At 45.6% G+C, this 27517-nt stretch overlaps 1 protein-coding gene across 2 annotated transcripts in view; it reads right to left on the bottom strand.

Annotated features, from left to right (window-relative positions):
* The window catches only part of HDAC1 (histone deacetylase 1), a 47653-nt gene that overhangs the window by 8454 nt on the left and 11682 nt on the right, over positions 1-27517 (bottom strand). The window contains exons 3-4 of one of the 2 annotated variants that reach the window (XM_066375741.1): positions 10005-10122; positions 2727-2801 (exon numbers count right to left, since the gene is read on the bottom strand). In XM_066375741.1, coding sequence (XP_066231838.1) covers positions 2727-2801; positions 10005-10122 — 193 coding nt within the window. The remainder of the gene's footprint in view (positions 1-2726; positions 2802-10004; positions 10123-27517) is intronic. The other variant, XM_066375742.1, reaches the window with a different exon arrangement.

Genomic DNA, 27517 nt, shown 5'->3' with positions numbered 1-27517 from the left:
TTAGAGTGTTATAGGATATGCCAAGGTTGCGGGTTCAATCCCAGGTCAAGGAATATACAAAATTCAACTAGTAAATGCATGGCAGGTGGAACAACAAATTGATGTCTGTCCCTCTCTTCCCCACTCCCTTCCTCTCTCTAAAATCAATAAATATATATTTTTTTTTTTAAAAAAGGAAAAGGATTTAGCCCTGGCTGAGTAGCTGAGTTGGTTAGAAACGTCATCCTGATACACCAAGGTTGCAGGATCGATCCCGTCAGGGCACATACAAAAATCAACCAATGAGTCTGACCTAATGAGTCTGACCTGTAGTGGCGCAGTTGATAGTATCAACCTGGAATGCTGAGGTTGCCAGTTGGAAACCCTGGCATTGCCCAGTCAAGGCACAGATGAGAAGTAACTACTATGTGTTGATGCTTCCTGCTCATCCTTCCTCCCTCCCTCTCCCTCTCTCAAATCAATTAAAAAAAAAAAAAGAGCCCCAGCTAGATAGTCCAGTTGGTTAGAGCATTATACTGAAGTGCAGAGGTTGCCAGTTTCATCCCCAGTCAGGGCACATACAGGAACAGATGTTCCTGTCTCTGTCCTGCTCTCTCCCTTCCTCTCTCTAAAAGTCAATAAAATAAACATTAAAAAAAAAAATCAACCAATGAATACATAAATAAGTGGACCAACAGATCAATGTTTACCACACCTCTCCCCCCCCCCCCCCCCCCGGCTTCCTCTCACTCTCTATAATTGTTTATAAATAAATAAATAAATAAAACAGCCCTCGCCAGTTAGTTCAGTGGGTTAAGAGCCTTGTCCCGAAACATCAATGTTGCAGGTTCAATTGCTAGTCAGGGCACATCTGGGAAGCAACCAAAAAATGCTGAACTGAATGAAACAAATGCTTCCTTTCCCCCTCCCCTCTCTCTTCCTTCCTCTCTGTCTCTCTAAAAATTAAGCCCTGGCTGGATAGCTTGGTTGGTTGGAGCATTGTCCCAGAATGCAGAGGTTGCTGGTTCGATCCCCGGTCAGAGCACATACAGCAACAGCTCAGTGTTCCTGTCTTTCTCTCCCCCTGCCTATCTAAAAAAAAAACAAAAACAAAAAACTCATTTGGCCCTGGCAAGGAGGATAGTGTCACCTGCAACACTGAGGTCACAAGTTCAATCCCCAGAGAGACTACATATGAGAAGCAACCAATGGGTGCAAAACTAAACGGAACAACATGCTGACGCTTCTCTCTCTCTCTCTCTCCCCCAAATCAATGGAAATTTTAAAAAAATGTTTTAAACCTCATAAAAAAAAGGAAAAGAAAAAGGGTTTAGAGCAGGGGTCCCCAAACTTTTTACACAGGGGGCCAGTTCACTGTCCCTCAGACCATTGGAGGGCCGGACTATAAAGAAAACTATGATGGCCCTGGCCGGTTGGCTCAGTGGTAGAGCGTCAGCCTGGTGTGCAGGAGTCCCGGGTTTGATTCCCGGCCAGGGCACACAGGAGAGGCGCCATCTGCTTCTCCACCCCTCCCCCTCTCCTTCCTCTCTGTCTCTCTCTTCCCCTCCCACAGCCAAGGCTCCACTGGAGCAAGGTTGGCCCGGGCGCTGAGGGTGGCTCTCTGGCTTCTGCCTCAGGCGCTAGAATGGCTCTGGTTGCAACAGAGCAGTGCCCCAGATGGGCAGAGCATCGCCCCCTGATGGGCATGCCGGGTGGATCCCGGTCGGGCGCATGCGGGAGTCTGTCTGATTGCCTCCCTGTTTCCAACTTCAGGAAAAAAAAAAAAAAAAAAAAAAAAAAAAAAAAAATATATATATATATATATATATATATATATTTTTTTTTATTTATTTACCTATGCTGGCATAGTGGTTAAAACCTTGACCTGGAAAGCTGAGGTCACAGATTTGAAACTCCAGGCTTGCCCAGTCAAGGCATATATGGGAATTGATGCTTCCTGCTCCTCTCTCCTTCTCTCTCTCTCTCTATCTCTCTTCTCTCTCTATCTCTCTTCTCTAAAATGAATAAATAAAAAAAACAAAACAAACAAACAAAAAAACTATAAACAAATCCCTATGCACACTGCACATATCTTATTTTAAAGTAAAAAAAAAAAAAAAGGGAACAAATACAATATTTAAAATAAAGAACAAGTAAATTTAAATCAACAAACTGACCAGTATTTCAATGGGAACTATGCTCCTCTCACTGACCACCAATGAAAGAGATGCCCCTTCCGGAAGTGCGGTGGGGGCCGGATAAATGGCCTCAGGGGGCCGCATGCGGCCCGCGGGCCGTAGTTTGGGGACCCCTGCTTTAGAGTAACCCTAAAGGTAATCTAGAAGTTACTAATGGAAGTGGTGGGCAATATATGGAGCATATTTCTGACCTCCAAGATAATAACCATACTCTTTTTTAAGACACAAATGATGACACTTCCCATTTTTATAGCACTATGCAGTTCACAAATTACTTTTATGTGCAGTATCTCAACAACCCCAAAAGGTCGGCAGGGAATTCTTGTATATAAGTTCTCTTGGTAGGAGAGGAGAGTCAAGGACACCTGTCATTACCACGTCAAAGATTGAGCCTGGGCTGGGACTGAACCAGAACATGTGAAAGACCTAAGGGAAAAATCCACAGGACCCTTTCATATGGTCACAGATCACCCTTCTTGGGATAGTAACCTAAAAGACCTCACTATTACACCCCAGCACTGCCCTCAAGGAGAGAGGTATGATCCTTACCCACAGAGCCACCAGTAGATAACTGACAGAACTCAAACAGGCCATCAAATACTGGACAGTCTTCACCAACGTTGACTTGAAAGACATAAGCAAAAGGTTAAGTTCCACAATTTCCTTTAGTTTTGGTTTATAAATTTATGAGCTGATGGAAAAAATGAATTTGTATTCAGAAGGCTTGGGTTCTAGTCCAGGCTTGACTACTGACTGGCTGTGTAACTGAGTCACATCATTTAACTTCTTTGAGCTTTGGCTCATTATCTCTAACAAGTGATAATGATACCCACCTCATCCCACTGTTGAGAAGATCAACAGAAACCTTATATGGATAAATATTTAGCCAGTAAGTACTGGGAAAATGCTGATTCATGCCTTGAGGGAGAAAAATTTAGCCTCTTCATCCAGCCTGGGTTTGTTCCTGAACCTCACTCCAGCTGACCAACAAGGAAGTGAAGAAGAGATCTATATAACTATTGTTCCACTGAACATTTAAGAATGTGCCAGGCGCTTTGTTAAATGCTTTTTTTTTTTTTTGTATTTTTCTGAAGCTGGAAACGGGGAGAGACAGTCAGACAGACTCCCGCATGCGCCCAACCGGGATCCACCTGGCACGCCTACCAGGGGGCGATGCTCTGCCCACCAGGGGGTGATGCTCTGCCCCTCTGGGGCATCGCTCTGCCGCGACCAGAGCCACTCTAGCGCCTGGGGCAGCAGCCAAGGAGCCATCCCCAGCGCCCGGGCCATCTTTGCTCCAATGGAGCCTTGGCTGCGGGAGGGGAAGAGAGAGACAGAGAGGAAGGGGAGGGGTGGAGAAGCAAATGGGTGCTTCTCCTATGTGCCCTGGCCGGGAATCGAACCTGGGTCCCCCGCACGCCAGGCCGACGCTCTACCGCTGAGCCAACCGGCCAGGGCCTAAATGCTTTTAATAGCTGATATAATTTATCCTCATACATCCTTATGAGGTAAAATTTGGTCCCATTTTATAAATGGGAAAATAGGCACAGAGAGATGAACTGCTAGTAAATAAATGGCTGGGCAGCATTAAAGTATCAGTCTGTCTGACCTAAAAGCCTATGAAGATATAATCTAGCTTTTTCCCAGTAATTTCACATACACAATCTCATCTGATCCTCATAATAACCTTATGAGCTGAGTAAGACAGATATCAACCCTACTGCAGAGGAACAAACAGATATGGAGAAGCTAAGTGACTTGCCCAAGGTTATACTACCAGGCAATGACAGAACCAGAATCAGAGTCCCAGGTGTCCTGACTCCCATGGTCCAGTGCTCTTTCTACGACACCCACAAGTGACAACTGGAGTAAAGTTATTTCAGGCCTAAAGGGGTAAAAGTACAAACTAACACATAATGATGAAACACATGCAAACCATAATGCAAATGAAAAGACAGGAAGGGAAGCACACCTGAAGGTTGTAGACTCACAGAGCTAGGGAGGAACCTTATAGCTCCAAGTCTCCTCTCACAGAAAAGGAAACTGCTGAGACATCAATGATAGGACATTAGAGGCAGGGGTGGGGCTAGAGCCTTGTTCTCTGGCCCCAGCCTTCCCATTGCATCCACTGTTATCAACAGCAGTTCCCAAAGTAGAGCAAGGAGGAGAACCTCCAGGATGAGGAGGGTAAAAAGCCCAGGTTGGACCGTGGTAACCTGTTGAGACACAGCTGAAGCTCCAAGGTTTGTAATAACCACAAGAGTTACCAACTCTGGTACTGCCCTACGGGGGTGCCCTGGTCTGATGCCTTGCCAAGGCAAGTGCTCCAAGGTAGTTTTTCTGCATAACGGGGTACACAGTGTGTGGCTCTCTCCCCAGCTTCTCATGTAAACACTGGGAGGCTGTGTCAATAAGAACTTTGGTCCCTGGGGCCAGGCTGTTTATCCACTGGGAACCAATTTCCCACTCTGGCTGCTTCCTCCTACAGTGGATTTGGCCTGCCTCGGTTTCCAACCTTTTGTTTACATTCCCATTCGGGATATGGAGCCTCGATGGGAGGAAATGGGTGTTTAAGACATAACGAAAAAATATTTTCCTTCAGGCTCCAAACCAATGTGTGGCTCAAATGTCCAGTGCATTGTTCCCAGTTCAACAAGCTATGTGATTAGAGATGAAAAAGGGGAGAAAATGAGAAAGCAGTCTCTCGCTTAGACTAATCTGTAAGGCTAGGAAAGCCTTTTCTATGGATTTTCCCTCTTCCTACTATAAATACTTTTTTTCCCCTATATAAATACTTTATCATTCTTAGGCTGGCTTTACATTAAAGGTGAGCAATATTGTGTGAGAGATGGGAGAGTGGAGATAGGTAGAAAGGCAGTAAAAGGCATACTGCAGAAAGAGATGCATGGGATTAAACACTGACTTCAGGACAATGCTTATACCTAGGTGGTGGTGGTAATAAAGCACTGTATCTGTATTAAGTGACATCTCTGTATAATCCTATGAATCAAGTTAATAAAGTAACTTGAAATCCTTAGCCTCATTCTTCCTATTCCCCATCTTCAATGAGAGAAATCCCAGACCTAATTTTTTAATGAACAAGTTTAGAATGCTGGTTTCAGGAAAATTAGAGCAAACTGGGAGCCAGAGCCAAACCTATACACTTGTGAGGGCGAAATATTCTGTCTGCCTCGACAGGTTTGAAAATAACAGAAGTCGTAAATCATACTAGCAAAAGCTACTGTTCAAATAGGGAGAGTTTGGTGCTTTGAATACATTATCTCATCACCTCCCAACCTCCATTATGAGATAGGCACTATTGTCTTCTTCTTTTTTTTTTTTTTAGACTTTATTCATTAGAGAGAGAGAGAGAGAGAGAGAGAGAGAAGGGGGTTGGAGCAGGAAGCATCAACTCCCATATGTACCTTGACCCGGCAAGCGCAGGGTCTGGAACTGGTGACCTCAGCGTTCCAGGTCAGCGCGCCATCCACTGCGCCACCACAGGTCAGGCTATTGTCTTCTTTTTTGTTTTTTTTGTTTTTTTTTTTTACAGAGACAGAGAGAGAGTCAGAGTGAGGGATAGACAGGGACAGACAGACAGGAACAGAGAGAGATGAGAAGCATCAATCATTAGTTTTTCGTTGCGCATTGCGACACCTTTAGTTGTTCATTGATTGCTTTCTCATATGTGCCTTGACCTTGGGCCTTCAGCAGACCGAGTAACCCCTTGCTTGAGCCAGCGACCTTGGGTCCAAGCTGGTGAGCTCGGGGTCTTGAACCTGGGTCCTCCGCATCCCAGTCCAATACTCTATCCACTGCGCCACTGCCTGGTCAGGTGATACAAGTTTTTGAGTAAGTCTTCAAGCCTCTCTGAGCATGTTTTCCCTTCCTTAAAAAGAAGACAATAGGCCCTGGCCGGTTGGCTCAGCGGTAGAGCGTCGGCCTGGCGTGCAGGAGTCCCGGGTTCGATTCCCGGCCAGGGCACACAGGAGAAGCGCCCATCTGCTTCTCCACCCCTTCCCCTCTCCTTCCTCTCTGTCTCTCTCTTCCCCTCCCGCAGCCAAGGCTCCATTGGAGCAAAGATGGCCCGGGCGCTGGGGATGGCTCTGTGACCTCTGCCTCAGGCGCTAGAATGGCTCTGGTTGCAACAGAGCTACACCCCAGATGGGCAGAACATCGCCCCCTGGTGGGCGTGCCAGGTGGATCCCAGTCCGGCGCATGCGGGAGTCTGTCTGACTGCCTCCCCGTTTCCAGCTTCGGAAAAATGAAAAAAAATAATAATAATAAAAAAAAAAAAAAAAAATAAAATAAAATAAAAAGAAGACAATAGCCTGACCAGGCAGTGGCGCAGTGGATAGAGTATTGGACTGGGATGTGGAGGACCCAGGTTTGAGACCCCGAGGTTGCCAGCTTGAGCGCGGGCTCATCTGGTTTGAGCAAGGCTCACCAGCTTGGACCCAAGGTTACTGGCTCGAGCAAGGGGTCCCTCAGTCTGCTGAAGGCCCAAGGTCAAGGCACATATGAGAAAGAAATCAACGAACAACTAAGGTGTCACAACTGATGATTGATGCTTCTCATCTCTCTCCATTCCTGTCTGTCTGTCCCTATCTATCCCTCTTTCTGACTCTCTCTCTCTCTGTCTCTGTAAAAGAAAAAACAAAACAAAACCATGTATCTGGCCCTGACTGGTTGGCTTAGTGGACAGAGTGTCGACCTCATATGTGGATGTCCCCGGTTTGATCCCTGGTCAGGTCACACATGAGAAGCGACCATCTGCTTCTCTTCCCTTTCTCTCTCTTCCCCTCTCGCAGCCTATGGCTTGACTGGTTTGAGCATCTGCCCCAGACCAGGGGTTGCCAGATGGATCCCAGTTAGGGCGCATGCGGGAGTCTATCTCCCTTCCTCTCACTTTAAAAAAAAAAAAAAGAAAGAAAAAGAAGCCCTGGCCGGTGCCTCAGTGGATGAGTGTCAGTCAGGAGGATGAATGTCCCAGGTTTGATTCCCAGTAAGGGCACACAGAAGAAGCAACCATCTGCTTCTCTTCCCCTCCTTCTCCTGCTTCTTTCCCTCTTCCCCTCCCTTAGCCAGTGGTTCGATTGGTTCAAGCTTGGCTCTGGGCACTCCCTTGGAGTGCATGAGCCTCAGGTGCCAAAAAATAGCTGGTGTTGCCAGGTGGCTGCAGATTAGGGTGCATGCAGAATTCTGCCTCACTATCTCCTACCTTTCACCAAGAAAGGGGAAGGAAAGGAAAGGGAAAGGGAAAGGGAAAGGGAAAGGGAAAGGGAAGGGGAAGGGGAAGGGGAAGGGGAAGGGGAAGGGGAAGGGGAAGGGGAAGGGGAAGGGGAAGGGGAAGGGGAAGGGGAAGGGGAAGGGGAAGGAAGAAAGGAAAAAAAGAAAGAAAGAAAGAAAGAAAGAAAGAAAGAAAGGAGGGAGGGAGGGAGGGAGGGAGGGAGGGAGGGAGGGAGGGAGGGAGGGAGGGAGGGAGGGAGGGAGGAAAATTAAAAAGACAAACTCATATCTAAGTGGAAGAACTAAGGGATTCAAACCAAAACATCAAAGCTTATTTTCCTGCCTCAACACCAAGTGTCTTTTCTAACCCTTTGAGTAGTGAGTTTTTTTCATGCTCGCTGACCCCCAGGAGTGAGTTTTTTTCAAAAAATAAAATTAGTTCCAGTTACATTTTATTTATTTTATTTTATTTTTTTAAATTTTTTATTTATTCATTTTTAGAGAGAGGGAGAGACAGAGAGAGAGAAGGGGGGGGAGGAGCTAGAAGCATCAACTCCCATATGTGCCTTGACCAGGCAAGCCCAGGGTTTCAAACCGGCAACCTCAGCATTTCCAGGTCGACGCTTTATCCACTACGCCACCACAGGTCAGGCCCAGTTACATTTTATTAACTTAAAATCATGTTTATGTAATAACCAATTTATGGAAACAAGAACATACATTTGCCTTTTTTTTTTTTTTTTTTTTTGTATTTTTCTGAAGCTGGAAATGGGGAGGCAGTCAGACAGACTCCCGCATGCGCCCGACCGGGATCCACCCAGCACGCCCACCAGGGGGCAATGCTCTGCCCATCCGGGGTGTCGCTCTGTTGCAACCAGAGCCATTCTAGCGCCTGAGGCAGAGGCCATGGAGCCATCCTCAGCACCTGGGCCATCTTTGCTCCAATGGAGCCTTGGCTGCGGGAGGGGAAGAGAGAGACAGAGAGGAAGGAGAGGGGGAGGGGTGGAGAAGCAGATGGGTGCTTCTCCTGTGTGCCCTGGCCGGGAATCGAACCCGGGACTTCTGCACGCCAGGCTGACACTCTACCACTGAGCCAACCGGCCAGAGACCATTTGCCTTTTTTTAATGTTGCCTTACACATTGTTAAAATAAATTGATCGTACCCTGGATGGTTAGGAGGCACAAAGACATATATCAACGTTCGTACTCCTCAAAGGGCTAATGAGAGCCCTCTGTACTGACAGTAGAGCCTGACTGTTAGCCTAAACAGGTAATGGAAACCCCTAAAGCCATCTAGAGCAAAGCAATGAATTTGTCTCACTTGGAAAGGAAATAAGACCCTGCTAATTGAGAGAGAAAATACTTCACTTAGAGGGGGTAGCAAGTCCTGGAATTGTGAAATGTAATGCTTCAGAGAGTCTCTCTGGTTCTATAATCATTACCTGCACAATTATTGCAATGGATAAGTAACTTTCTGACTTGGGACTCAGACTGTCTTGTGGCCAGTAGCAACAGTGCCACAGATTTTCTGATATTTCAAAATAAGCTGTCATAAGCTACCATACTTCTTTCAAACAATGCTGTTAAACTGCTTTACAGAGATTTTAGGTGTCAAGAGAATTTCTAAAATAACACAAGGAAAAGTCATGCATGACAGTTTTTCCCAAATTTTAATATATTTTCCATCCACAGTTATATTAATCCCCATAATTCCCACAAAAAGAGTGTTGCTTCTGTGGTGGTATCTATTCTGAGTTTCAAATTCCAGAGGGCAGGCGTAGAATCACCTCAACTCCAAGATCACATAATCTAGAGTCTATTCTAAGTGGCTGCTAAAATTGTATGGGATGACATCTAGTCCATTTTACAAAAGAAAAAACTGAGGGAAGTGACTTGCCCAGTCAGTTAAAAGTCAGAGCTTGGACCTGTATCTCCCATCCCCTCTTCCCAGGTCAGTGCTTTTTCCATTATAACAACTACAGTTTTCTTGGCAAATGTCACGAACCTAACTGGACAAGGTTTAATCTCTGTTCCTTGCAATCAAGAAACAAGGAAAACCAGACTTGAGAAAAAAGAAGCACACTGGCACCCTTGGGAGGCAAGAGAAATCAGATGTCAGCTGAATGGGAGGTACAAAGAAAAGCAGGGTGGGCTCCTCCAATTGAAAGAAAGATCCAGGCTCTGGCCAGTTGGTTCAGTGGTAGAGCGTCTGCCTGGTATGTGGATGTCCCAGGTTCGATTCCTGGTCAGGGCACACAGGAAAAGCGACCATCTGCTTTTCCACCCATTCCCCTTCTCCTTTTCTCTCTCTCTTCCCCTCCCGCAGCCATGGTTCTACTGGTTTGAGCACATAGGCCTGACCCTGAGGATGGCTCCATGGAGCCTCTACCTCAGGTGCTAAAAATAGCTCGGTTGTCAGCATGACCCTAGATGGGCAGAGCATCAGCCCCAGACAGGGGTTGCCAGGTGGATCCCAGTCAGGGCACATGCAGGAATCTGTCTATCTCCCCTCCTCTCATTTGGAAAAGAAGAAAAAAAGAAAAGAAAGGAAGATCCAACTGGGGGCTTGAAAGTAGGGAGGGAACAAAATGGACTTACATCTCTGCATCTGTTTGCTGTACTCGGACATGTTATCTGGGCGGATGGAGCGCAAGAATTTTATGTAGTCATCGCTGTGATACTTGGTCATCTCCTCAGCATTGGCTTTGTGAGGGCGCTAGAGGGCAGAAAGGAGAAAGGGCATGTTATTCTTGAATACCTCCAGTCTTCACTCAGTCTAGTTTGAACACTTATATCCTCCCAGCATGGAGCTAGATGCTGTAAAGCATAAAAAGAAGTTACTGATTAGATTCAGGCTTCAAGAAATTTACAATCTAATTAGGCAAATAAGATTATCAAAGGAGATTTAGTATCAAAAGACCCAGACTGCAACTCAAGCTCTGTTGCTTAGGCAAGCCTACCTCTTGAGCCTCAATTTCCTATTTACTATATAGCAGTGGTCCCCAACCTTTTTTGGGCCACGAACTGGTTTAATGTCAGAAAATATTTTCGGCCCTGGCTGGTTGGCTCAGTGGTAGAGCGTCGGCCTAGCGTGCGGAGGACCCGGGTTCAATTCCCAGCCAGGGCACACAGGAGAAGTGCCCATTTGCTTCTCCACCCCTCCGCCGTGCTTTCCTCTCTGTCTCTCTCTTCCCCTCCCGCAGCCAAGGCTCCATTGGAGCAAAGATGGCCCCGGCGCTGGGGATGGCTCTGTGGCCTCTGCCTCAGGCGCTAGAGTGGCTCTGGTCGCAACATGGCGACGCCCAGGAGGGGCAGAGCATCGCCCCCCTGGTGGGCAGAGCGTCGCCCCATGGTGGGCGTGCCGGGTGGATCCCGGTCGGGCGCATGCGGGAGTCTGTCTGACTGTCTCTCCCTGTTTCCAGCTTCAGAAAAATGAAAAAAAAAAAAAAAAATTTTCACTGATGGGTCTTTAGGGTGGGACAGATAAATGTATCATGTGACCGAGGCAAGCGTCAAGAGTGAGTCTTAGACGGATGTAACAGAGGAAATCTGGTCATTTTTAAAAAATATTTTATTTATTGATTTTTAGAGAGAGGGGAGAAAGAGAGAGAAGGGGGAGGAGCAGGAAGCATCAACTCCCATATGTGCCTTGACCAGGCAAGCCCAAGGTTTCGAACTGGCAACCTCAGTGTTCCAGGTCGACGCTTTATCCCACTGCGCCACCACAGGTCAGGCCGGAAATCTGGTCATTTTTAAAAAATAAAACATCGCCTGACCAAGCGGTGGCTCAGTGGATAGAGCATCGGACTGGGATGCCGAGGACCCAGGTTCGAGACCCCGAGGTCGCCAGCTTGAACGCGGGCTCATCTGGTTTGAGCAAAAGTTCACCAGCTTGGACCCAAGGTCACTGGCTCAAGCAAGGGGTTACTCGGTCTGCTGAAGGCCCGTGGTCAAGGCACATATGAGAAAGCAATCAATGAACAACTAAGGCAGGGGTCTCAAACTCGCGGCCCGCGGCCCGCAGACTAATCCACGAAGTTCAAAATATTTTGGATAAAATTAAGTAAGCCTAGGGGCCTACTTGTATTTTTCATTTCTCTAGCATCCTAGCTAGATATTAGCTTAGTTAACAGCAGTTGTGATGTGAACTACAGTTTCTGGTCGTTTTGTGACACTGAGTATACTGCATGTACGATTGTGCTTGTTGTACTGATTTTTTTTTTTGTTTTCAACTGCAGTGAGAAAAGTGTTGCATAACAGTTGCCTTTTGTAGACCTAGTGCGGCCCGCCGAACGGCTGTGATCTTGCTCTGCGGCCCACATGCTGAGTTGAGTTTGAGACCCCTGAACTAAGGTGTCGCAATGCGCAACGAAAAACGAATGATTGATATTTCTCATCTCTCCGTTCCTGTTTGTCTGTCCCTGTCTATCCCTCTCTCTGTCTCTGTAAAAAAAAACAAAAAAATAAAAAAAAATAAAACATCATTCAGACTTAAATATAAATAAAACGGAAATAATGTAAGTTATTTATTCTTTCTCTGCGGACCAGTACCAAATCGCCCATAGACCGGTACCGGTCCGTGGCCCGGGGGTTGGGGACCACTGCTATATAGGCATAACAACATCTACCTTAAAGGGAAGTTGAGAACAGAATGAGATTGTTAAGTCTCTTTAAATATTGTAAAGTGTTTTACAAATTATTATTTTTTTTTACAGAGAGAGGGATAGACAGGGACAGACAGACAAGAACGGAGAGATGAGAAGCATCAATCATTAGTTTTTCGTTGCGGATTGCAACACCTTAGTTGTTCATTGATTTCTTTCTCATATGTGCCTTAACCGCAGGCCTTCAGCAGATCGAGTAACCCCTTGCTTGAGCCAGCGACCTTGGGCTCAAGCTGGTGAGCTTTTATTCAAACCAGATGAGCCTGTGCTCAAGTTGGTGACCTCGGGGTCTCGAACCTGGGTCTTTCGCATCCCAGTCGGATGCTCTATCCACTGCGCCACCACCTGGTGAGGCTACAAATTACTTCTTTTTAATATTAAATATAACAGTATATATATAATTATGGACCAAATGGCTCCAAAAGTTCAAGAAGGGGTGAATAATAATTGAAATAGATGGGAAATTAAAAAAAAATTATTTTTTAATTTATTGACTGCTTTTAGAGAGACAGAGAGAGGAAGGGAGAGAAGGAGAGCAAAGCATTCATTTGTTGTTCCAGTTAGCTGTGCACTCATTGGTTGCTTCCTGTATGTGCCCTGACTGGAAATTGAATCCACAACCTTAGCATTTTGGGACAACACTCTAACCAACTGAGCTAACCAGCCAGGGTCTTCTTAAATTTTATTTTTACTGATTTATGAGAGAAATGAGGAAAGAGAGAGAGAGAGAAACATCAGTTTGTTGTTCCACTTATATAAGCACTCACTGGTTGCATAATTATGTGCCCTGAGGATTGAACCCACAACCTTGGCATATTGAGAGGATGCTCTCTAACCAACTGAGCTAACCAACCAGGTTATCCCAATATTTTCATTCATCCTTTCCTCTTTTTTATTTTATTCTATTTTTTTCTTGAGAGAGAGACAGGAAGGAAGAGAGGTAAGAAGCATCAACTCGTAGTTGCATCACTTTAGGTGTTCACTGATTGTTTCTCATACGTGCCTTGACTGGGGGGGTTCTCAAGACGAGCCAGTGACCCCTTGCTCAAACCAGTGACCTTGGGCTTCAAACCAGCAACCTTTGGACTCAAGCCAGTGACCCCATGCGCAAGCTGGTGACCCTGCACTGAAGTTGGCAACCTTGGGGCTTTGAATCTTGGACCTCAGAATCCCAGGTAGACACCCTATCCACTAAAACACTACCACCAGTCAGGTCTTCCTTTCCTCTTTTTTTTGTTGTTGTTTTACAGAGACAGAGAGAGTCAGAGAGAGGGATAGACAGGGACAGACAGACAGGAACAGAGAGAGATGAGAAGCATCAATCATTAGTTTTTCATTGCGCATTGCAACACCTTAGTTGTTCATTGATTGCTTTCTCATATGTGCCTTGACCGCGGGCCTTCAGCAGACCGAGTAACCCCTTGCTGGAGCCAGCGACCCTGGGTTCAAGCTGGTGGGCTTTTCCTCAAACCAGATGAGTCTGCACTCAAGCTGGCGACCTCGGGGTCTCGAACCTGAGTTCTCGGCATCCTAGTCCGACGCTCTATCCACTGCGCCACCGCCTGGTCAGGCCTTTCCTCTTTTTAAAATTCTCTTCTCTTCCCCTCATTTCTTCAAGGTAGGTCTTCTGCAAAAATGACACCCCTTTTCTTTTTTTTTTTAAAGATTTTATTTAATGATTTTAGAGAGGAGAGAGAGGGCGGCTGAGGAGCAGGAAGCATCAACTCATAGTAGTTGCTTCTTACTTGTGCCTTGACCAGGCTAGCCTGGGGTCTTGAACCGGCAACCTCAGCATTCCAGGTCAATGCTTTATCCACTATGCCACCACAAGTCAGATGACACCCTTCTTTTCTAATTACCAATACTTTTATAGTTTATAAGGCATTTTCAATATACAGCTAATATTAATTGTTTCCTTTGTGCCAGTCACTGTTTCAGACACTTCATATACTATCTCATATGATCCTTACAACAACCTTTTAAGTTCATACTATTATCATTCTCATTTTGCAGTAAGGAAATTACAGCAGAGAGGTTAAATAATTTGCCCACAGTTACACACCAGTAAGCTGGATTAGATACCCAGAGATCTGGCTCCAGGTACAATCTGACTTTCATTTGATTCTCACTAAATATAATGGGAAATATATGACTGAAAGATGGATACTGTTTTATTAAAACAAACAAAACAAAAAAACACTCAGTGAAAGAAGCAAGATGTGGCTCCAAATACTAAGGTGTTTTTGTCTGTTTTGTTTTTACTAAATTAACCCCTTTAGTCACTTGGCAATGTATCCAGAGCTCCACTTTGACTATCCCTTCTAGATAAATGACTAATTCTTCACATTTTAACCTGTTCTGAGCTCCAGATTTACAATCCAACAGCTTCCCAGCCACCTCCACCTATGAATCCCACAGCTACTTCAAATTCATTTTAACTTCCAGAACCCTTCTTTTACTATTTTTGTGAATGATGCCAATATCCATTCAGGCTGAGAACCTAAGTGTCAACTTTTTGTGTATGTATGTGACAGAGACAGAGAGAAAGAAAGAGAGAGGGACAGAAAGAGAGGAAGGAAGATGAGAAGCATCAATTCTTTGTTGTGACACCTGAGTTGTTCATTGATTGCTTTCTCTTTTTTTTTTTTTTTTGTATTTTTCTGAAGCTGGAAACGGGGAGAGACAGTCAGACAGACTCCCGCATGTGCCCGACCGGGATCCACCCGGCACGCCCACCAGGGGCAACGCTCTGCCCACCAGGGGGCGATGCTCTACCCCTCCAGGGCGTTGCTCTGCCGAGACCAGAGCCACTCTAGCGCCTGGGGCAGAGGCCAAGGAGCCATCCCCAGCGCCCGGGCCATCTTTGCTCCAGTGGAGCCTTGGCTGAGGGAGGGGAAGAAAGAGACAGAGAGGAAGGAGGCGGGGGGGGGGAGGAGAAGCAAATGGGCGCTTCTCCTATGTGCCCTGGCTGGGAATCGAACCCGGGTCCCCCACAAGCCAGGCTGATGCTCTACCGCTGAGCCAACCGGCCAGGGCCCATTGATTGCTTTCTCATATGTGCCTTGACCAGGGGGCTACAGCAGATTGAGTGACCCCTTGCTCAAGCCAGCGACCTTGGGTTCAAGTTGGTAAGCTGTGCTCAAACCAGATGAGCCCATGCTCAAGCTGGCGACCTCGGGGTCTTGAACCTGGGTCCTCTGCGTCCCAGCCTGACGCTCTACCCACTGCGCCACCGCCTGGTCAGGCCTAAGCGTCAACTTTTAATTCCATCCCTTCTTGCCTTCCACTTCAACCCATTGCCAAGCCCATTCATTATCCCTCCATAATCTTGACTTCATCCACTACCTTATTTTGCCTGTGCTCGTCTTTTGCAGGTTTCCTATTTTAACTACCACCCACCAGTTGCTCAATACAGAAGCCTGAGTATCACCCTTGATTCCTCTTTTCTCAACTACAACAGTTCAATTTCTCTTGAAACTATTGCCAATGTATCTGTCAAATCTGTCTACTTCCATCCCCTGGCCACCACATTTTTGGCTTGGATGTAGCAACAATCTTTTAATTGGTATCCTAGCTTCAATCTTACCAGTTGTGAATTTGTTCTCAATCCTACAGTCCTACAGCCAGAGTAATAATCTGTCTAAAATTCAAACTGAATCATGTCACACCCTTCTAAAAACCCTTCAGAGGCTTCACTACTCACAAGATCAAGCTTGAACTTTTTTTTTTCTTTTTTCTTTTTTTTTTTCCAAAGTGAGAAGCGGGGGAGAGGCAGACAGACTACTGCATGTGCCTAACCAGGATCCACCCAACATGCCCATGAGGGGGTGATGCTCGGCCCCTCTGGGGCGTTGCTCCACTGCGACTGGAGCCATTCTAGTGCATGAGGTGGAGGCCATGGAGCCATCCTCAGTGCCCGGGCCAACTTTGCTCCAATGGAGCCTTGGCTGCAAGAGAGGAAAAGAGAGAAAGGAGAAGGGGAAGGGTGGAAAAGCACACTTCTCCTGTGTGCCCTGGCTGGGAATCGAACCCAGGACTTCCACATACTGGGCCGACTGGCCAGGGCCAAGCTTGAACTTTTAAAAAAATATTTTTTATTTATTGATCTTAGAGAGGAGGAGGGGGAGGAGCAGGCAGCATCAAGTCATAGTAGTTGCTTTTCATATGTGCCTTGACTAGGCAAGCCCATGGTTTTAAACCAGTGACCTCAGCATTCTAGATCAAAGCTTTATCCACTGAGCCACCACAGGTCAGGCAAAGCTTGAACTCTTTAACCGTGAGAAAACAAAATAATCTGGTCCCTTTTCACCTTTTAGAATTCCTCTAAATAATTTATTATCTAGCCTAGGGAACATCAAATTCAAAGCACTTAAAAGGGCCAGTCAGGTTTTTTGTTTGTTTGTTTTTACAGAGACAGAGAGAATGTCAGAGAGAGGGATAGATAAGGACAGACAGACAGGAAGGGAGAGAGATGAAAAGCATCAATTTTTCGTTGTGGCACTTTAGTTGTTCATTCATTGCCTGCCCTCTCATATGTGCCTTGACCGTGGGGCTACAGCAGATCGAGTAACCTCTTGCTCAAGCCAGTGACCTTGGGCCCAAGCTGGTGAGCTTTGCTCAAACCAGATGAACCCGTGCTCAAGCTGGCGACCTCAGGGTCTCGAACCTGGGTCCTCAGTGTCCCAGTCCGACTCTCTATCCACTACACCACCACCTGCCTGGTCAGGTGCCAGTCAGGTTTTTGTTTTTATTTTTCCACTGATAATAGAGAAAGAGATGAAGAGAGAAGGGACAGAGTGAGAGAGAAACATCAATTTGTTTCATTTAGTTGTGTACTCACTGATTGCTTCTTCTACATGCCCTGACGAAGGGTCAAACCCATGACATCAGTGTGCTGGGACAACAATTTGTCCACTGAGCCACCTGGTCAGTGCTGTCAGTCAGTCTTACTAACTTGGTACTTAAACAAAAATCTGGTGAGCCTGACCTGTGGTGGCGCAGTGGATAAAGCATCGACCTGGAAATGCTGAAGTCGCCGGTTCGAAACCCTGGGCTTGCCTGGTCAAGGCACATATGGGAGTTGATGCTTCCAGCTCCTCCCCCCTTCTCTCTCTCTCGCTCTCTCTCTCTCCCTCTCTCTCTCCTCTCTAAAAATGAATAAATAAAATTAAATTAAAAAAAAAATCTGGTGAGCCAATTACTGCCATGAAGGCATTTGGGCCCAATGACTAGTCTTCAAGTTAAATTTTATTTTGTCTAAGTTTGGCCACTAACATAAAGTTCTTTTTTTTTTTTTTTTTAATTATTTATTTATTTATTTGTTTATTTTTTACAGAGACAGAGAGTGAGTCAGAGAGAGAGATAGACAGGGACAGACAGGAACAGAGAGAGATGAGAAGCATCAATCATTAGTTTTTCATTGCACGTTGCAACACCTTAGTTGTTCATTGATTGCTTTCTCATATGTGCCTTGACCGCGGGCCTTCAGCAGACTGAGTAACCCCTTGCTGGAGCCAGCAACCTTGGGTTCAAGCTGGTGGGCTTTTCCTCAAACCAGATGAGTCCGCACTCAAGCTGGCGACCTCGGGGTCTTGAACCCGGGTCCTCTGCATCGCAGTCCGACGCTCTATCCACTGTGCCACCGCCTGGTCAGACATGTTCTTTTATTATTATTATTATTGAGAAGCGAGGAAGCAGGGAGACAGACTCTCACATACACCCCAACCAGCATCCACCCGGCAACTCCAGTAGGGGGTGATGCTCTGCCCATCTGGGGCCACTGCTCTTGCTCAGCCACCCAGCTATTTCAGCACCTGAGGCAAGGCCATGGCGCTATCCTCAGTACCTGGGGCCAAACTGCTCAAACCATTGGAGCATGGCTGTGGGAGGTAAAAAGAGGGGGGAGGGGTAGAGAAGCAGATGGTCCCTTCTCCTGTATGCCCTGACAGGGAACCCGGGACTTTCCACACACCGGGCCAATGCTCTACTGCTAAGCCAACTGGCCAGGGCCTAACATAAAGTTCTTAAAAGTACTTTGCAGTTTAAGTTAAACAAAACATCTGAGAGGCTGAATGTAGCTCATGCATTGATTGCACCATTCTGCCATGCAAAATTTTACTTGCAGTTCTCCAAGGGATTTCTCTCTCATCTTTAGAAGTTGGCAAGTGCTATGGCCTAGATTACTGTTCTCTTTACCCCTCTACTCAACCGTTAGGTTGCAACTGAAATTTTGATTTTCAATGAACTAGAACACTGTCCTTGACCCCTTGTGTCTCAGTTAAGAAACTCACTGAGGTGCTCCCTTAAGAACCCTTACTTCCAGCCTGACCTGTGGTGACGCAGTGGATAAAGCGTCCACCTGGAAATGCTGAGGTTGCCGGTTCGAAACCTTGGGCTTGCCTGGTCAAGGCACATATGGGAGTTGATGCTTCCAGCTCCTCCCCTCATCTCTCTCTGTCTCTCCTCTCTCTCTCTCTCTGTCTCTCCCTCTCCGCTCTAAAATGAATAAATAAAAAAAATAAATAAATAAAAAAGAACCCTTACTTCCTTTTTCATATTCAACGTGCACAGAAATTGCATTTGTTTGGTCCACTCTGGGAGGCCAGGAGCAGGTTCTGTCATTATTCTAAGCAACTAGCACAGTGCCTGGCACTTATCAGGTGCTCAGTAAATATCTGTTGCCATAATAAATTAACTCTCACTTAAATTATTTTTGGCCTCAGACTTGGTCCCATTTATATCCAGCCTTAATCTCTTCCAATCAATCTCCTGTAATGGTGTCACAAAATCTTGAAAAGTCACTGCCCTGCTCTAAAACATTCAATGACTCCCTAATTATAAAAAATTCTAAATTCTGACAGAGTAATCAAAGAATTTTGCAAGTTTCCTTTTCCAATCAAATTCCCCCATGCCCTCTTCCTGAACAAGACCTATACAGCTACCCACCACAATGTCTATGATCATGTTCTTCCTACAATTTGAAATTGATCCTTATCCCAAATCTCTAAAGGACAAAGCCCATCTCAAAAGCTGCCCCTTTTAAAAAAGAAAAAGCAAACCTTGCTCTAAGAACCCATCTTCATCCCAGGCCACAGAGTTCCAAGAAATACGATCTTACAGTTAAAAATTACAAAACACACAAGGAAACAAAAGCACCAGTTATGAAAGCCGATACAAACAATAACTAGCAGAAACAAATCTATATAGACTTTGAATATGTTTATTTTTTAAATAATTTACTTATTTATTTAATTTTTTTTTGTATTTTTCTGAAGCTGGAAACGGGGAGGCAGTCAGACTCCGGCATGCGCCCGACTGGGATCCACCCGGCATGCCCACCAGGGGGCGATGCTCTGCCCATCTTGGGCATTGCTCTGTTGCAACCAGAGCCATTCTAGCGCCTGAGGCAGAGGCCATGGAGCCATCCTCAGCGCCCGGGCCAACTTTGCTCCAATGGAGCCTTGGCTGCGGGAGAGGAAGAGAGAGACAGAGAGGAAGGAGAGGGGGAGGGGTGGAGAAGCAGATGGGCGCTTCTCCTGTGTGCCCTGGCCGGGAATCGAACCTGGGACTCCTGCACGCCAGGCCGACACTCTACCACTGAGCCAACCGGCCAGGGCCTACTTATTTATTTTTAAAGATTTTATTTATTGATTTTGAGAAAGAGAGAGAAGGACATCAACTTGTAGTTGCTTTACTTTAGTTGTTCATTGATTGTTTCTCATATGTGCCTTGACTAGGAAAGCCTGGGATTTCAAACCGACGACTTCAGCATCCCAGGTGAATGCTCTATCCAGAGCCACCACTGGTCAGGCAAAAATTTTAATTTATTTATATTAGTGAAGGGGTGGGGAGAGAGAGAAAGAGGCAGGAACATGGATTTGTTCCTATATGTGCCCTGACTGGGCATCAAACCAGCAACCTCTGTACTTCAGGATGATGCTCAAACATCTGAGCTATCCGGCGAGGGTGAATATATGTTTAAATAGAAAACAACTGCAGCCTGACCTGAGGTGGCACAGTGGATAAAGCATTGACATGGAACGCTCAGGTCGCTTGTTCAAAACCCTGGGCTTGCCTAGTCAAGGTACATATAGGAGTTGATGCTTGCTGCTCCTCTCCCTTCTCTCTCTCTCTCTCTCCCCCCTCCCCTCTCTAAAGTAAATAAAATCTTAAAAAATAAAATAAAAGGCCAAAAACAAAAAGGCATTCAAAAATAAGTAAGAGCAAGAAGATAAACAAAATTTAGAAGAGTGGGTTGTAGAAATATGGAGGTTCATTGCATTATTAAAATATTAAGTAATAAATTAATAAACTGACAATAATTTTTTAAAATTCTTATTTATTGTTTTGAGAGAGAGAGAGAAAGAGGGAGAGAGAGAAAAATATCAATTTGCTATTCTACTTACTTATGTATCCATTGGTTGATTCTTTTATGTGTCTTGAACAAGGATTGAACTCACAACCTTGGCATATTGGGATGACATTCTAACCAACTGAGCTAGCTGGCAAGAGCAGAATAAAATCAATTTTTCAAAAAGACGGTCAGGCCCTGGCTGGTTGGCTCAGTGGATAGAGTGTTGGCCCCATGTGTGGACATCCCAGGTTCAATCCCCAGTCAGGGTACACATGAGAAGCAACCATCTGCTTCTCTTTCTTTCTCTCTTCTCCTTCTCATTTTCTCTTCCCCTCACAGCCAGTGGCTTGATTGGTTCAAGCATTGGCCCAGGTGCCGAAGAGGATAGTTTGGTTGGTCCAAGCATCAGCCTCAGGCATTGAGGATAGTTTGGTTGATTCAAGCATTGGCCCCAGTTAGGGACTGCTGGATGAATCCTCGTCAGGGCACACTGGGAGTCTGTCTATCTCCCCTCCTCTCACTTAAAAAAAAAAAAAAAAAGCCAAGCATGGACCTTTTTTAATGCTTATGAACCAAAGATAATGACTAATCCTATTCTGTGTATCTGAGGTCCAATTAAAACAAAAACAAAAACAAAAATCAGACAATCAAATGGAAAACAGGCAAAAGCTTGAATAGAAATTTCAATAGTAGGGAAACCTGAATGGCCAATAAATGTACAAAAAGATCCTCAGGCTCACTATTAACCAGGGAAATACAAATTAAAACAATAAGATATCATTCATGCCTACCAAAATTGGCATAAAAATATAAACATGACAAAATCAAGTAAAGAAATTAGAGTATCCCTGGATGGGTGGCTCAGATGGGTAGAGAGTTTTTACCAATACACCAAGGTTGCGGGTTCGATTCCCAGTCAGGGCCATACAAGAATCAACCAATAAATACATGGATAGGTGGGATAATAAATCAATGTTTCTCTCTCTGTCTCTCCCTCCCTCCCTCCCTCCCCTTTTCTCTCTTGCTCTTCCTCTCTTTCTAAAATCAATAAATAAAAATTTAAAATGAAAAATAAAGGAAATTATTAGAGCAACTGCAATTCTTCTACATTGCTGGCAACTGGAAACCATGTTGGCATTACCAACTAAGAGTGACTATGCACACATTCTGACCAAGCAATTCTACTCCTAGTAAATCCCCTAGTGAAACTCTAGCATATGTGCAAAGAAACATGTTTAAGATTGTTCACAGCAGTGCCTGACAGGTGGTAGCACGGTGGATAGTGTCGACTTGGGATACTGAGGACCCAGGTTCAAAACTGTGAGGTTGCCAGCTTGAGAGCAGGCTCATCAGCTTTAGTGTGGGGTCACCAGCTTCAGCAAGGGATCACAGACATGACCCCAAGGTCACTGGCTTGAAGCTCAAGGTTGCTGGCTTGAGCCCAACATCACTGACTTGAGGTCAAAGGTCATTAGCTTGAGCAAGGTGTCACTGGCTCAGCTGAAGCCCCCTGGTCAAAGCACATATGAGAAAGCAATCAATGAACAACTTAAGTGCTGCAACTACAAATTGATGTTTCTCATCTCTCGCCGTTCCTGTCTGTCTGTCCGTCTCTCTATCTCTCTCTCACTTGAAAAAAAAAATTGTTCACAGAAGTCTTGGCCGGCTCTGGCCAGGAAGTTCAGTTGGTTAGCATTGTCCAAATACACTCAACTTGCAGGTTCAGTCTCCAGTCAGGGAACATATAAGAATCAACCAATGAGCCTGACCAGGCGATGGTGCAGAGCTTCAGACTGGGACACAGAGGACCTAGGATCAAAGCCCCGAGGTCACCAGCTTGGGCACGGGCTCACCAGCTTGAGCATTGGGTTGCTGGCTTGAGTGTGGGATCACTGTCATGACCCCATGGTCATCTGGCTTGAACAAGGGGTCACTTGCTCTGCTGTAGCCCCCCCAGTCAAGGCACATATGAGAAAGCAATCAATGAACAACTAAGGAGCTGCAAAAAGGAATTGATGCTTCTCATCTCTCTCTCTTCCTGCCTGTCTATCCCTATCTGTCCCTCTCTCTGTCTCTCTCACATACACACAAAAATCAACTAATGAATGCATAAATAAGTAGAACAAATTGATCTTTCTCTCTCTCGCCCCCTTACTCTCTCTAAAATCAATTTTTTTTTTTTTTTTTTTTTTTAGTAAGAGAGAGAGAGGCAGACAGACAGGAAAGGAGAGAGATGAGAATCAAAAACTTGTAGCGCCTGACCAGGCAGTGGCACAGTGGATAGAGTGTCAGACTGGGATGCAGAGGACCCAGGTTCGAGACCCCGAGGTCGCCAGCTTGAGCGCAGGCTCATCTGGTTTGAGCAAAAGCTCACCAGCTTAGACCCAAGGGGTTACTCAGTCTGCTGAAGGCCTACGGTCAAGGCACATATGAGAGAGCAATCAATGAACAACAAAGGTGTTGCAACGCGCAATGAAAAACTAATGATTGATACTTCTCATCTCTCTCCGTTCCTGTCTGTCCCTGTCTATCCCTCTCTCTGACTCACTGTCTCTGTAAAAAAAAAACAAAAACAAACAAAAAAAAAACTTGTAGTTGCAGCACTTTAGTTGTTCATTGATTATTTCTCATCTGTGCCTTGATGGGGGAGTTACAGCCAAACCATGACTCCTTGCTCAATTCAGTGACCTTGGGCTCAAGCCAGTAATGCTGGGCTTCAAGTCAGCGACCATGAGGTCATGTCTACGATCCCATGCTCAAGCTGGTGACCCCACGCTCAAGCCAGCAACCTCGAGGTTTTGAACCTGGGGCCTCAGCATCCCAGGTCAATGCTCTATCCATTGCACCACCACCTGGTGAGGCTCAATAAATCATTTTTTTAACTTTTATTTTATTGATATTAAAGGGAGAGGGAAAGAGATAAGAACATCAATCTGTTCCTGTATGCGCCCTGACTGGGGATCGAACCAGCAATCTCTGTGCCTTGGGACGATGCTCTAACCAACCGGGCTATCTGGCCAGGGATCAATAAATAATTTTGTTAAAAAGTTCAGAGTCTGACCAGGCGGTAGTGCAGTGGATAGAGCATCAGACTGGGACACAGAGGACCCAGGTTTGAACCCTGAGGTCACCAGTTTGAGCACGGGCTCATCTAGTTTGAGCAAGGCTCACCAGCTTGATCCCAAGGTCGCTGGCTTGAGCAAGGGGTTCTCTGTCTGCTGTAGCCCCTAGTCAAGGCACATATGAAAAAGCAAACAATGAGAAACTAAGGTGCCGCAACGAAGAGTTGATGCTTCTCATCTCTCTCCTTTCCTGCCCCTATCTGTACCTCTCTCTGTCTCTATCACACACACATAAAAAAGTTCACAGCAAAAAAAAAAAAAAAAAAAGTTCACAGCAGCAGTGTTAATAGCCAAAAAGTAGAAACAAACCAAATGCCCACCAATGATAAAATAGATAAATTGTAGTATATTCTTTCAATGAAATACAGTAAAAATAAATATAGCTACATGCATCAATATATATGACTCTTAGGAATATGTTGAGCAAGAAAGGCAAGTCATATAATACATACTGTATGGCTCCACTTATGTAACATTCAAATATGTAACACTAAAACGTACCAGATAGTAATGCACACTGGTAAAACTATATAGAAAAGCAAGGAAATAATAAACCCCTCAAATTTAGGGCAGAGGGTAACTCTGGGAAGATAGGGTCAGAGAAGGGCATACGGGGGCTTTAGTAGTCATGGAAATGTTCCTTTTCTTAAACTAGGTGGTATTAATTGTAATGTGATGATACCTTACATGTATTTTATAAAAATTCTTTCATATCTAACAATATTTTATAAAAACACTTCTTAAAAAAAGAACAAAAGAACAGAAGGCAATAAGAAGCCTGGGAATATACAAAATTAGCATCGAAGACAAGGAAGAGAGCAGGAATTTTGATTATGTAAATAGCAAGGTGCCTAGATGAAAACCGGGATGTATATTCTGGGAGAGATTAATTAGGTATATGGAAAACAGAATTGGGAAAGAGACCAAAAAAGGGTGAAATTGTGTGAAAAAGGCCTCAACATGTCTCCTTCAGGTATTGAGGCAGAAGTACAAAAGTAATACAGCAACTTCCATGAGAAGTCTATGGAGCATCTTTCAGGACTGACTCTCAAAAGCCATCAATTTCAGGATAGATACTAAAAATGTCTATCTGTGCTTTGGGAAAGGAATGCTAGGATCACAGCCCAGAGAAAGGAGAGAATAGACAGGACGAATGCAGAGAAACAATGTTGGGGGAAAGGACAAAGAGTCACACTCAATGGTAAGGCCAATGAAAGAGAAAAATCACATTAAAAACAACAAGGTCGGCCTTGGCCGGTTGGCTCAGTGGTAGAGCGTCGGCCTGGCGTGCGGGGGACCCGGGTTCGATTCCCGGCCAGGGCACATAGAAGCGCCCATTTGCTTCTCCACCCCCACCCCCTCCTTCCTCTCTGTCTCTCTCTTCCCCTCCCGCAGCCAAGGCTCCATTGGAGCAAAGATGGCCCGGGCGCTGGGGATGGCTCCTTGGCCTCTGCCCCAGGCGCTAGAGTGGCTCTGGTCGCGGCAGAGCGACGCCCCAGAGGGGCAGAGCATCGCCCCTTGGTGGGCAGAGCGTCGCCCCTGGTGGGCGTGCCGGGTGGATCCCGGTCGGGCGCATGTGGGAGTCTGTCTGACTGTCTCTCCCCGTTTCCAGCTTCAGGAAAACAAACAAACAAACAAACAAAAAAACCAACAAGGTCTAGGCCCTGGCCAATTGGCTCAGCAGTAGAGTGTTGGCCTGGCATGTGGAAGTCCCAGGTTCAATTCCCAGTCAGGGCACACAGGAGAAGCGCCCATCTGCTTCTCCACCCTTCCCTCTCTCCTTCCTTTCTCTCTCTCTCTTCCCCTCCCTCAGCCAAAGGCTCCATTGGAGCAAAGTTGGCCTGGGCGCTGAGGATGGCTCCATGGCCACCTCAGGCACTAGAATAGCTCTGGTCACAGTGGAGCAATGCCCCAGATGGGCAGAGCATCGCCCCCTGGTGGGCATGCCAGGTGCATCCCAGTTGGGCGCATGTGGGAGTCTGTCTGACTGCCTCCCTGCTTCTAACTTTGGAAAAATACAAAAAAAAAAGAACAAGGTCTAGAGATTTTGAAAAGAGAGATAATATTAAGGTTTTGCTTTAGATGTTTACAATAAGAATATCACACATCTGACATAATTTCCAATACGGTACCTTTATTTTCTTCCTTTCTTTTTCAGCAAAGGAGGTAGAGAAAGAGAGATGGACAAACTGGGACAGACAGGAAGGGAAAGAGATGAGAAGCATCAATTCATAGTTGTGGCACCTTAGTTTTTATTTATTTATTTATTTTTTGTATTTTTCTGAAGTTGGAAACGGGGAGGCAGTCAGACAGACTCCCACATGCGCCCGACCGGGATCCACCCAGCACGCCCACCAGGGGGCGATGCTCTGCCCATCTGGGGCGCTGCTCTGTTGCAACCAGAGCCATTCTAGCGCCTGAGGCAGAGGCCATAGAGCCATCCTCAGCGCCTGGGCTAACTTTGCTCCAATGGAGCCCTGGCTATGGGAGGGGAAGAAAGAAACAGAGAGGAAGGAGAGGGGGAGGAGTGGAGAAGCAGATGGGCGCTTCTCCTGTGTGCCCTGGCCGGGAATTGAACCTGGGACTCCTGCACGCCAGGCTGACACTATACCACTGAGCCATCCAGCCAAGACCACAGCATCTTAATTTTTCATTGATTGCTTTCTCATATGTGCCTTGACTAGGGGCCCCAGCTGAGCCAGTGACCCTTTGCTCAAGCCAGAGACCTTGGGCCCAAGTCAGTGACCAGGAGATCATTTCAATGAACCCACACTCAAGCTGGTGACCCCGTGCTCAAGCCAATGAGCCTGTGCTCAAGCCAGATAAACTCATGCTCAAGCTGGTGAGCCTGCGCTTAAGCCAGATAAACTCACACTTAAGCCCGATAAACTCACACTTAAGCCCACGACCTCAGGTTTTTGAACCTGGGACCTCAGTGGCCCAGGCTGAGCTCTGTCCACTATGCCACCACCGGTCAGGCTAGGGTTTTTACTCTTTAATAAAAAGGAGAGTATGGGCTGGAGACAGTGGGCATTGATGCATTTACCCTTGTTCCCTTCCTCTTTGGATTCTGTCATATAAAGACATAATACTTGGAGATAGCTATCATGTGACTTCTAGGCTAAAAAACATAAAGATGAAATCACATAAGCTTCACATTTGATCTTAGCCAAAAGGCCGAGAAGCGATGAAATTACATAAGCTAAGGATGGCTGAGCAGGACAGAATAAGCCTCAGTCCCTCAAGACATGGCAGAAAATTAAAAAAAAAATCCTGAGACCATATACTTCTAGACTTCTTGTTAAAAGGTTGTTTAGGAAGTAAAAAGGGACAAATGGACAGATACAGATACTAGAACCAGACAGCTATAGGTTGGGAGACTTAGCTCATCTATTAATAGCTATGTAAGTTTGGGCATGTTAATTATCCTCTCTGAGCTTATTTTCTATCTATAAGTTAAGGATGTTATAAGGATTACATGAAATAATAGGTAACCCTGGCCAGGCACCAAGCAACTGTCAATAAATATTAGTTTATTTTTCCTTTCACTTGAAAACAGAATCCATTTTTAAATAATAATTAAAAAATTTTTATTTTATTTTACAGAGACAGAGAGAGAGAGGGATAGATAGGGACAGACAGACAGGAACGGAGAGAGATGAGAAGCATCAATCATCAGTTTTTCGCCTGACCTGTGGTGGCACAGTGGATAAAGCGTTGACCTGGAATGCTGAGGTCGCCGGTTCGAAACCCTGGGCTTGCCTGGTCAAGGCACATATGGGAGTTGATGCTTCCAGCTCCTCCCCCCTTCTCTCTCTCTGTCTCTCTCTCCTCTCTCTCCCTTAATGTCTCTCTCTCTCTCTCCTCTCTAAAAATGAATAAATAAAATAAAAATTTATAAAAAAAAAAAATCATCAGTTTTTTGTTGCGACACCTTAGTTGCTCATTGATTGTTTGCTCATATGTGCCTTG

The sequence above is a fragment of the Saccopteryx leptura genome, chromosome 3 (assembly GCF_036850995.1).
Source record: "Saccopteryx leptura isolate mSacLep1 chromosome 3, mSacLep1_pri_phased_curated, whole genome shotgun sequence".
NCBI classification, from domain to species: domain Eukaryota; kingdom Metazoa; phylum Chordata; class Mammalia; order Chiroptera; family Emballonuridae; genus Saccopteryx; species Saccopteryx leptura.
Note: the sequence above shows the minus strand (reverse complement) of the source record. Positions and strands in the feature narration are given on the sequence as shown.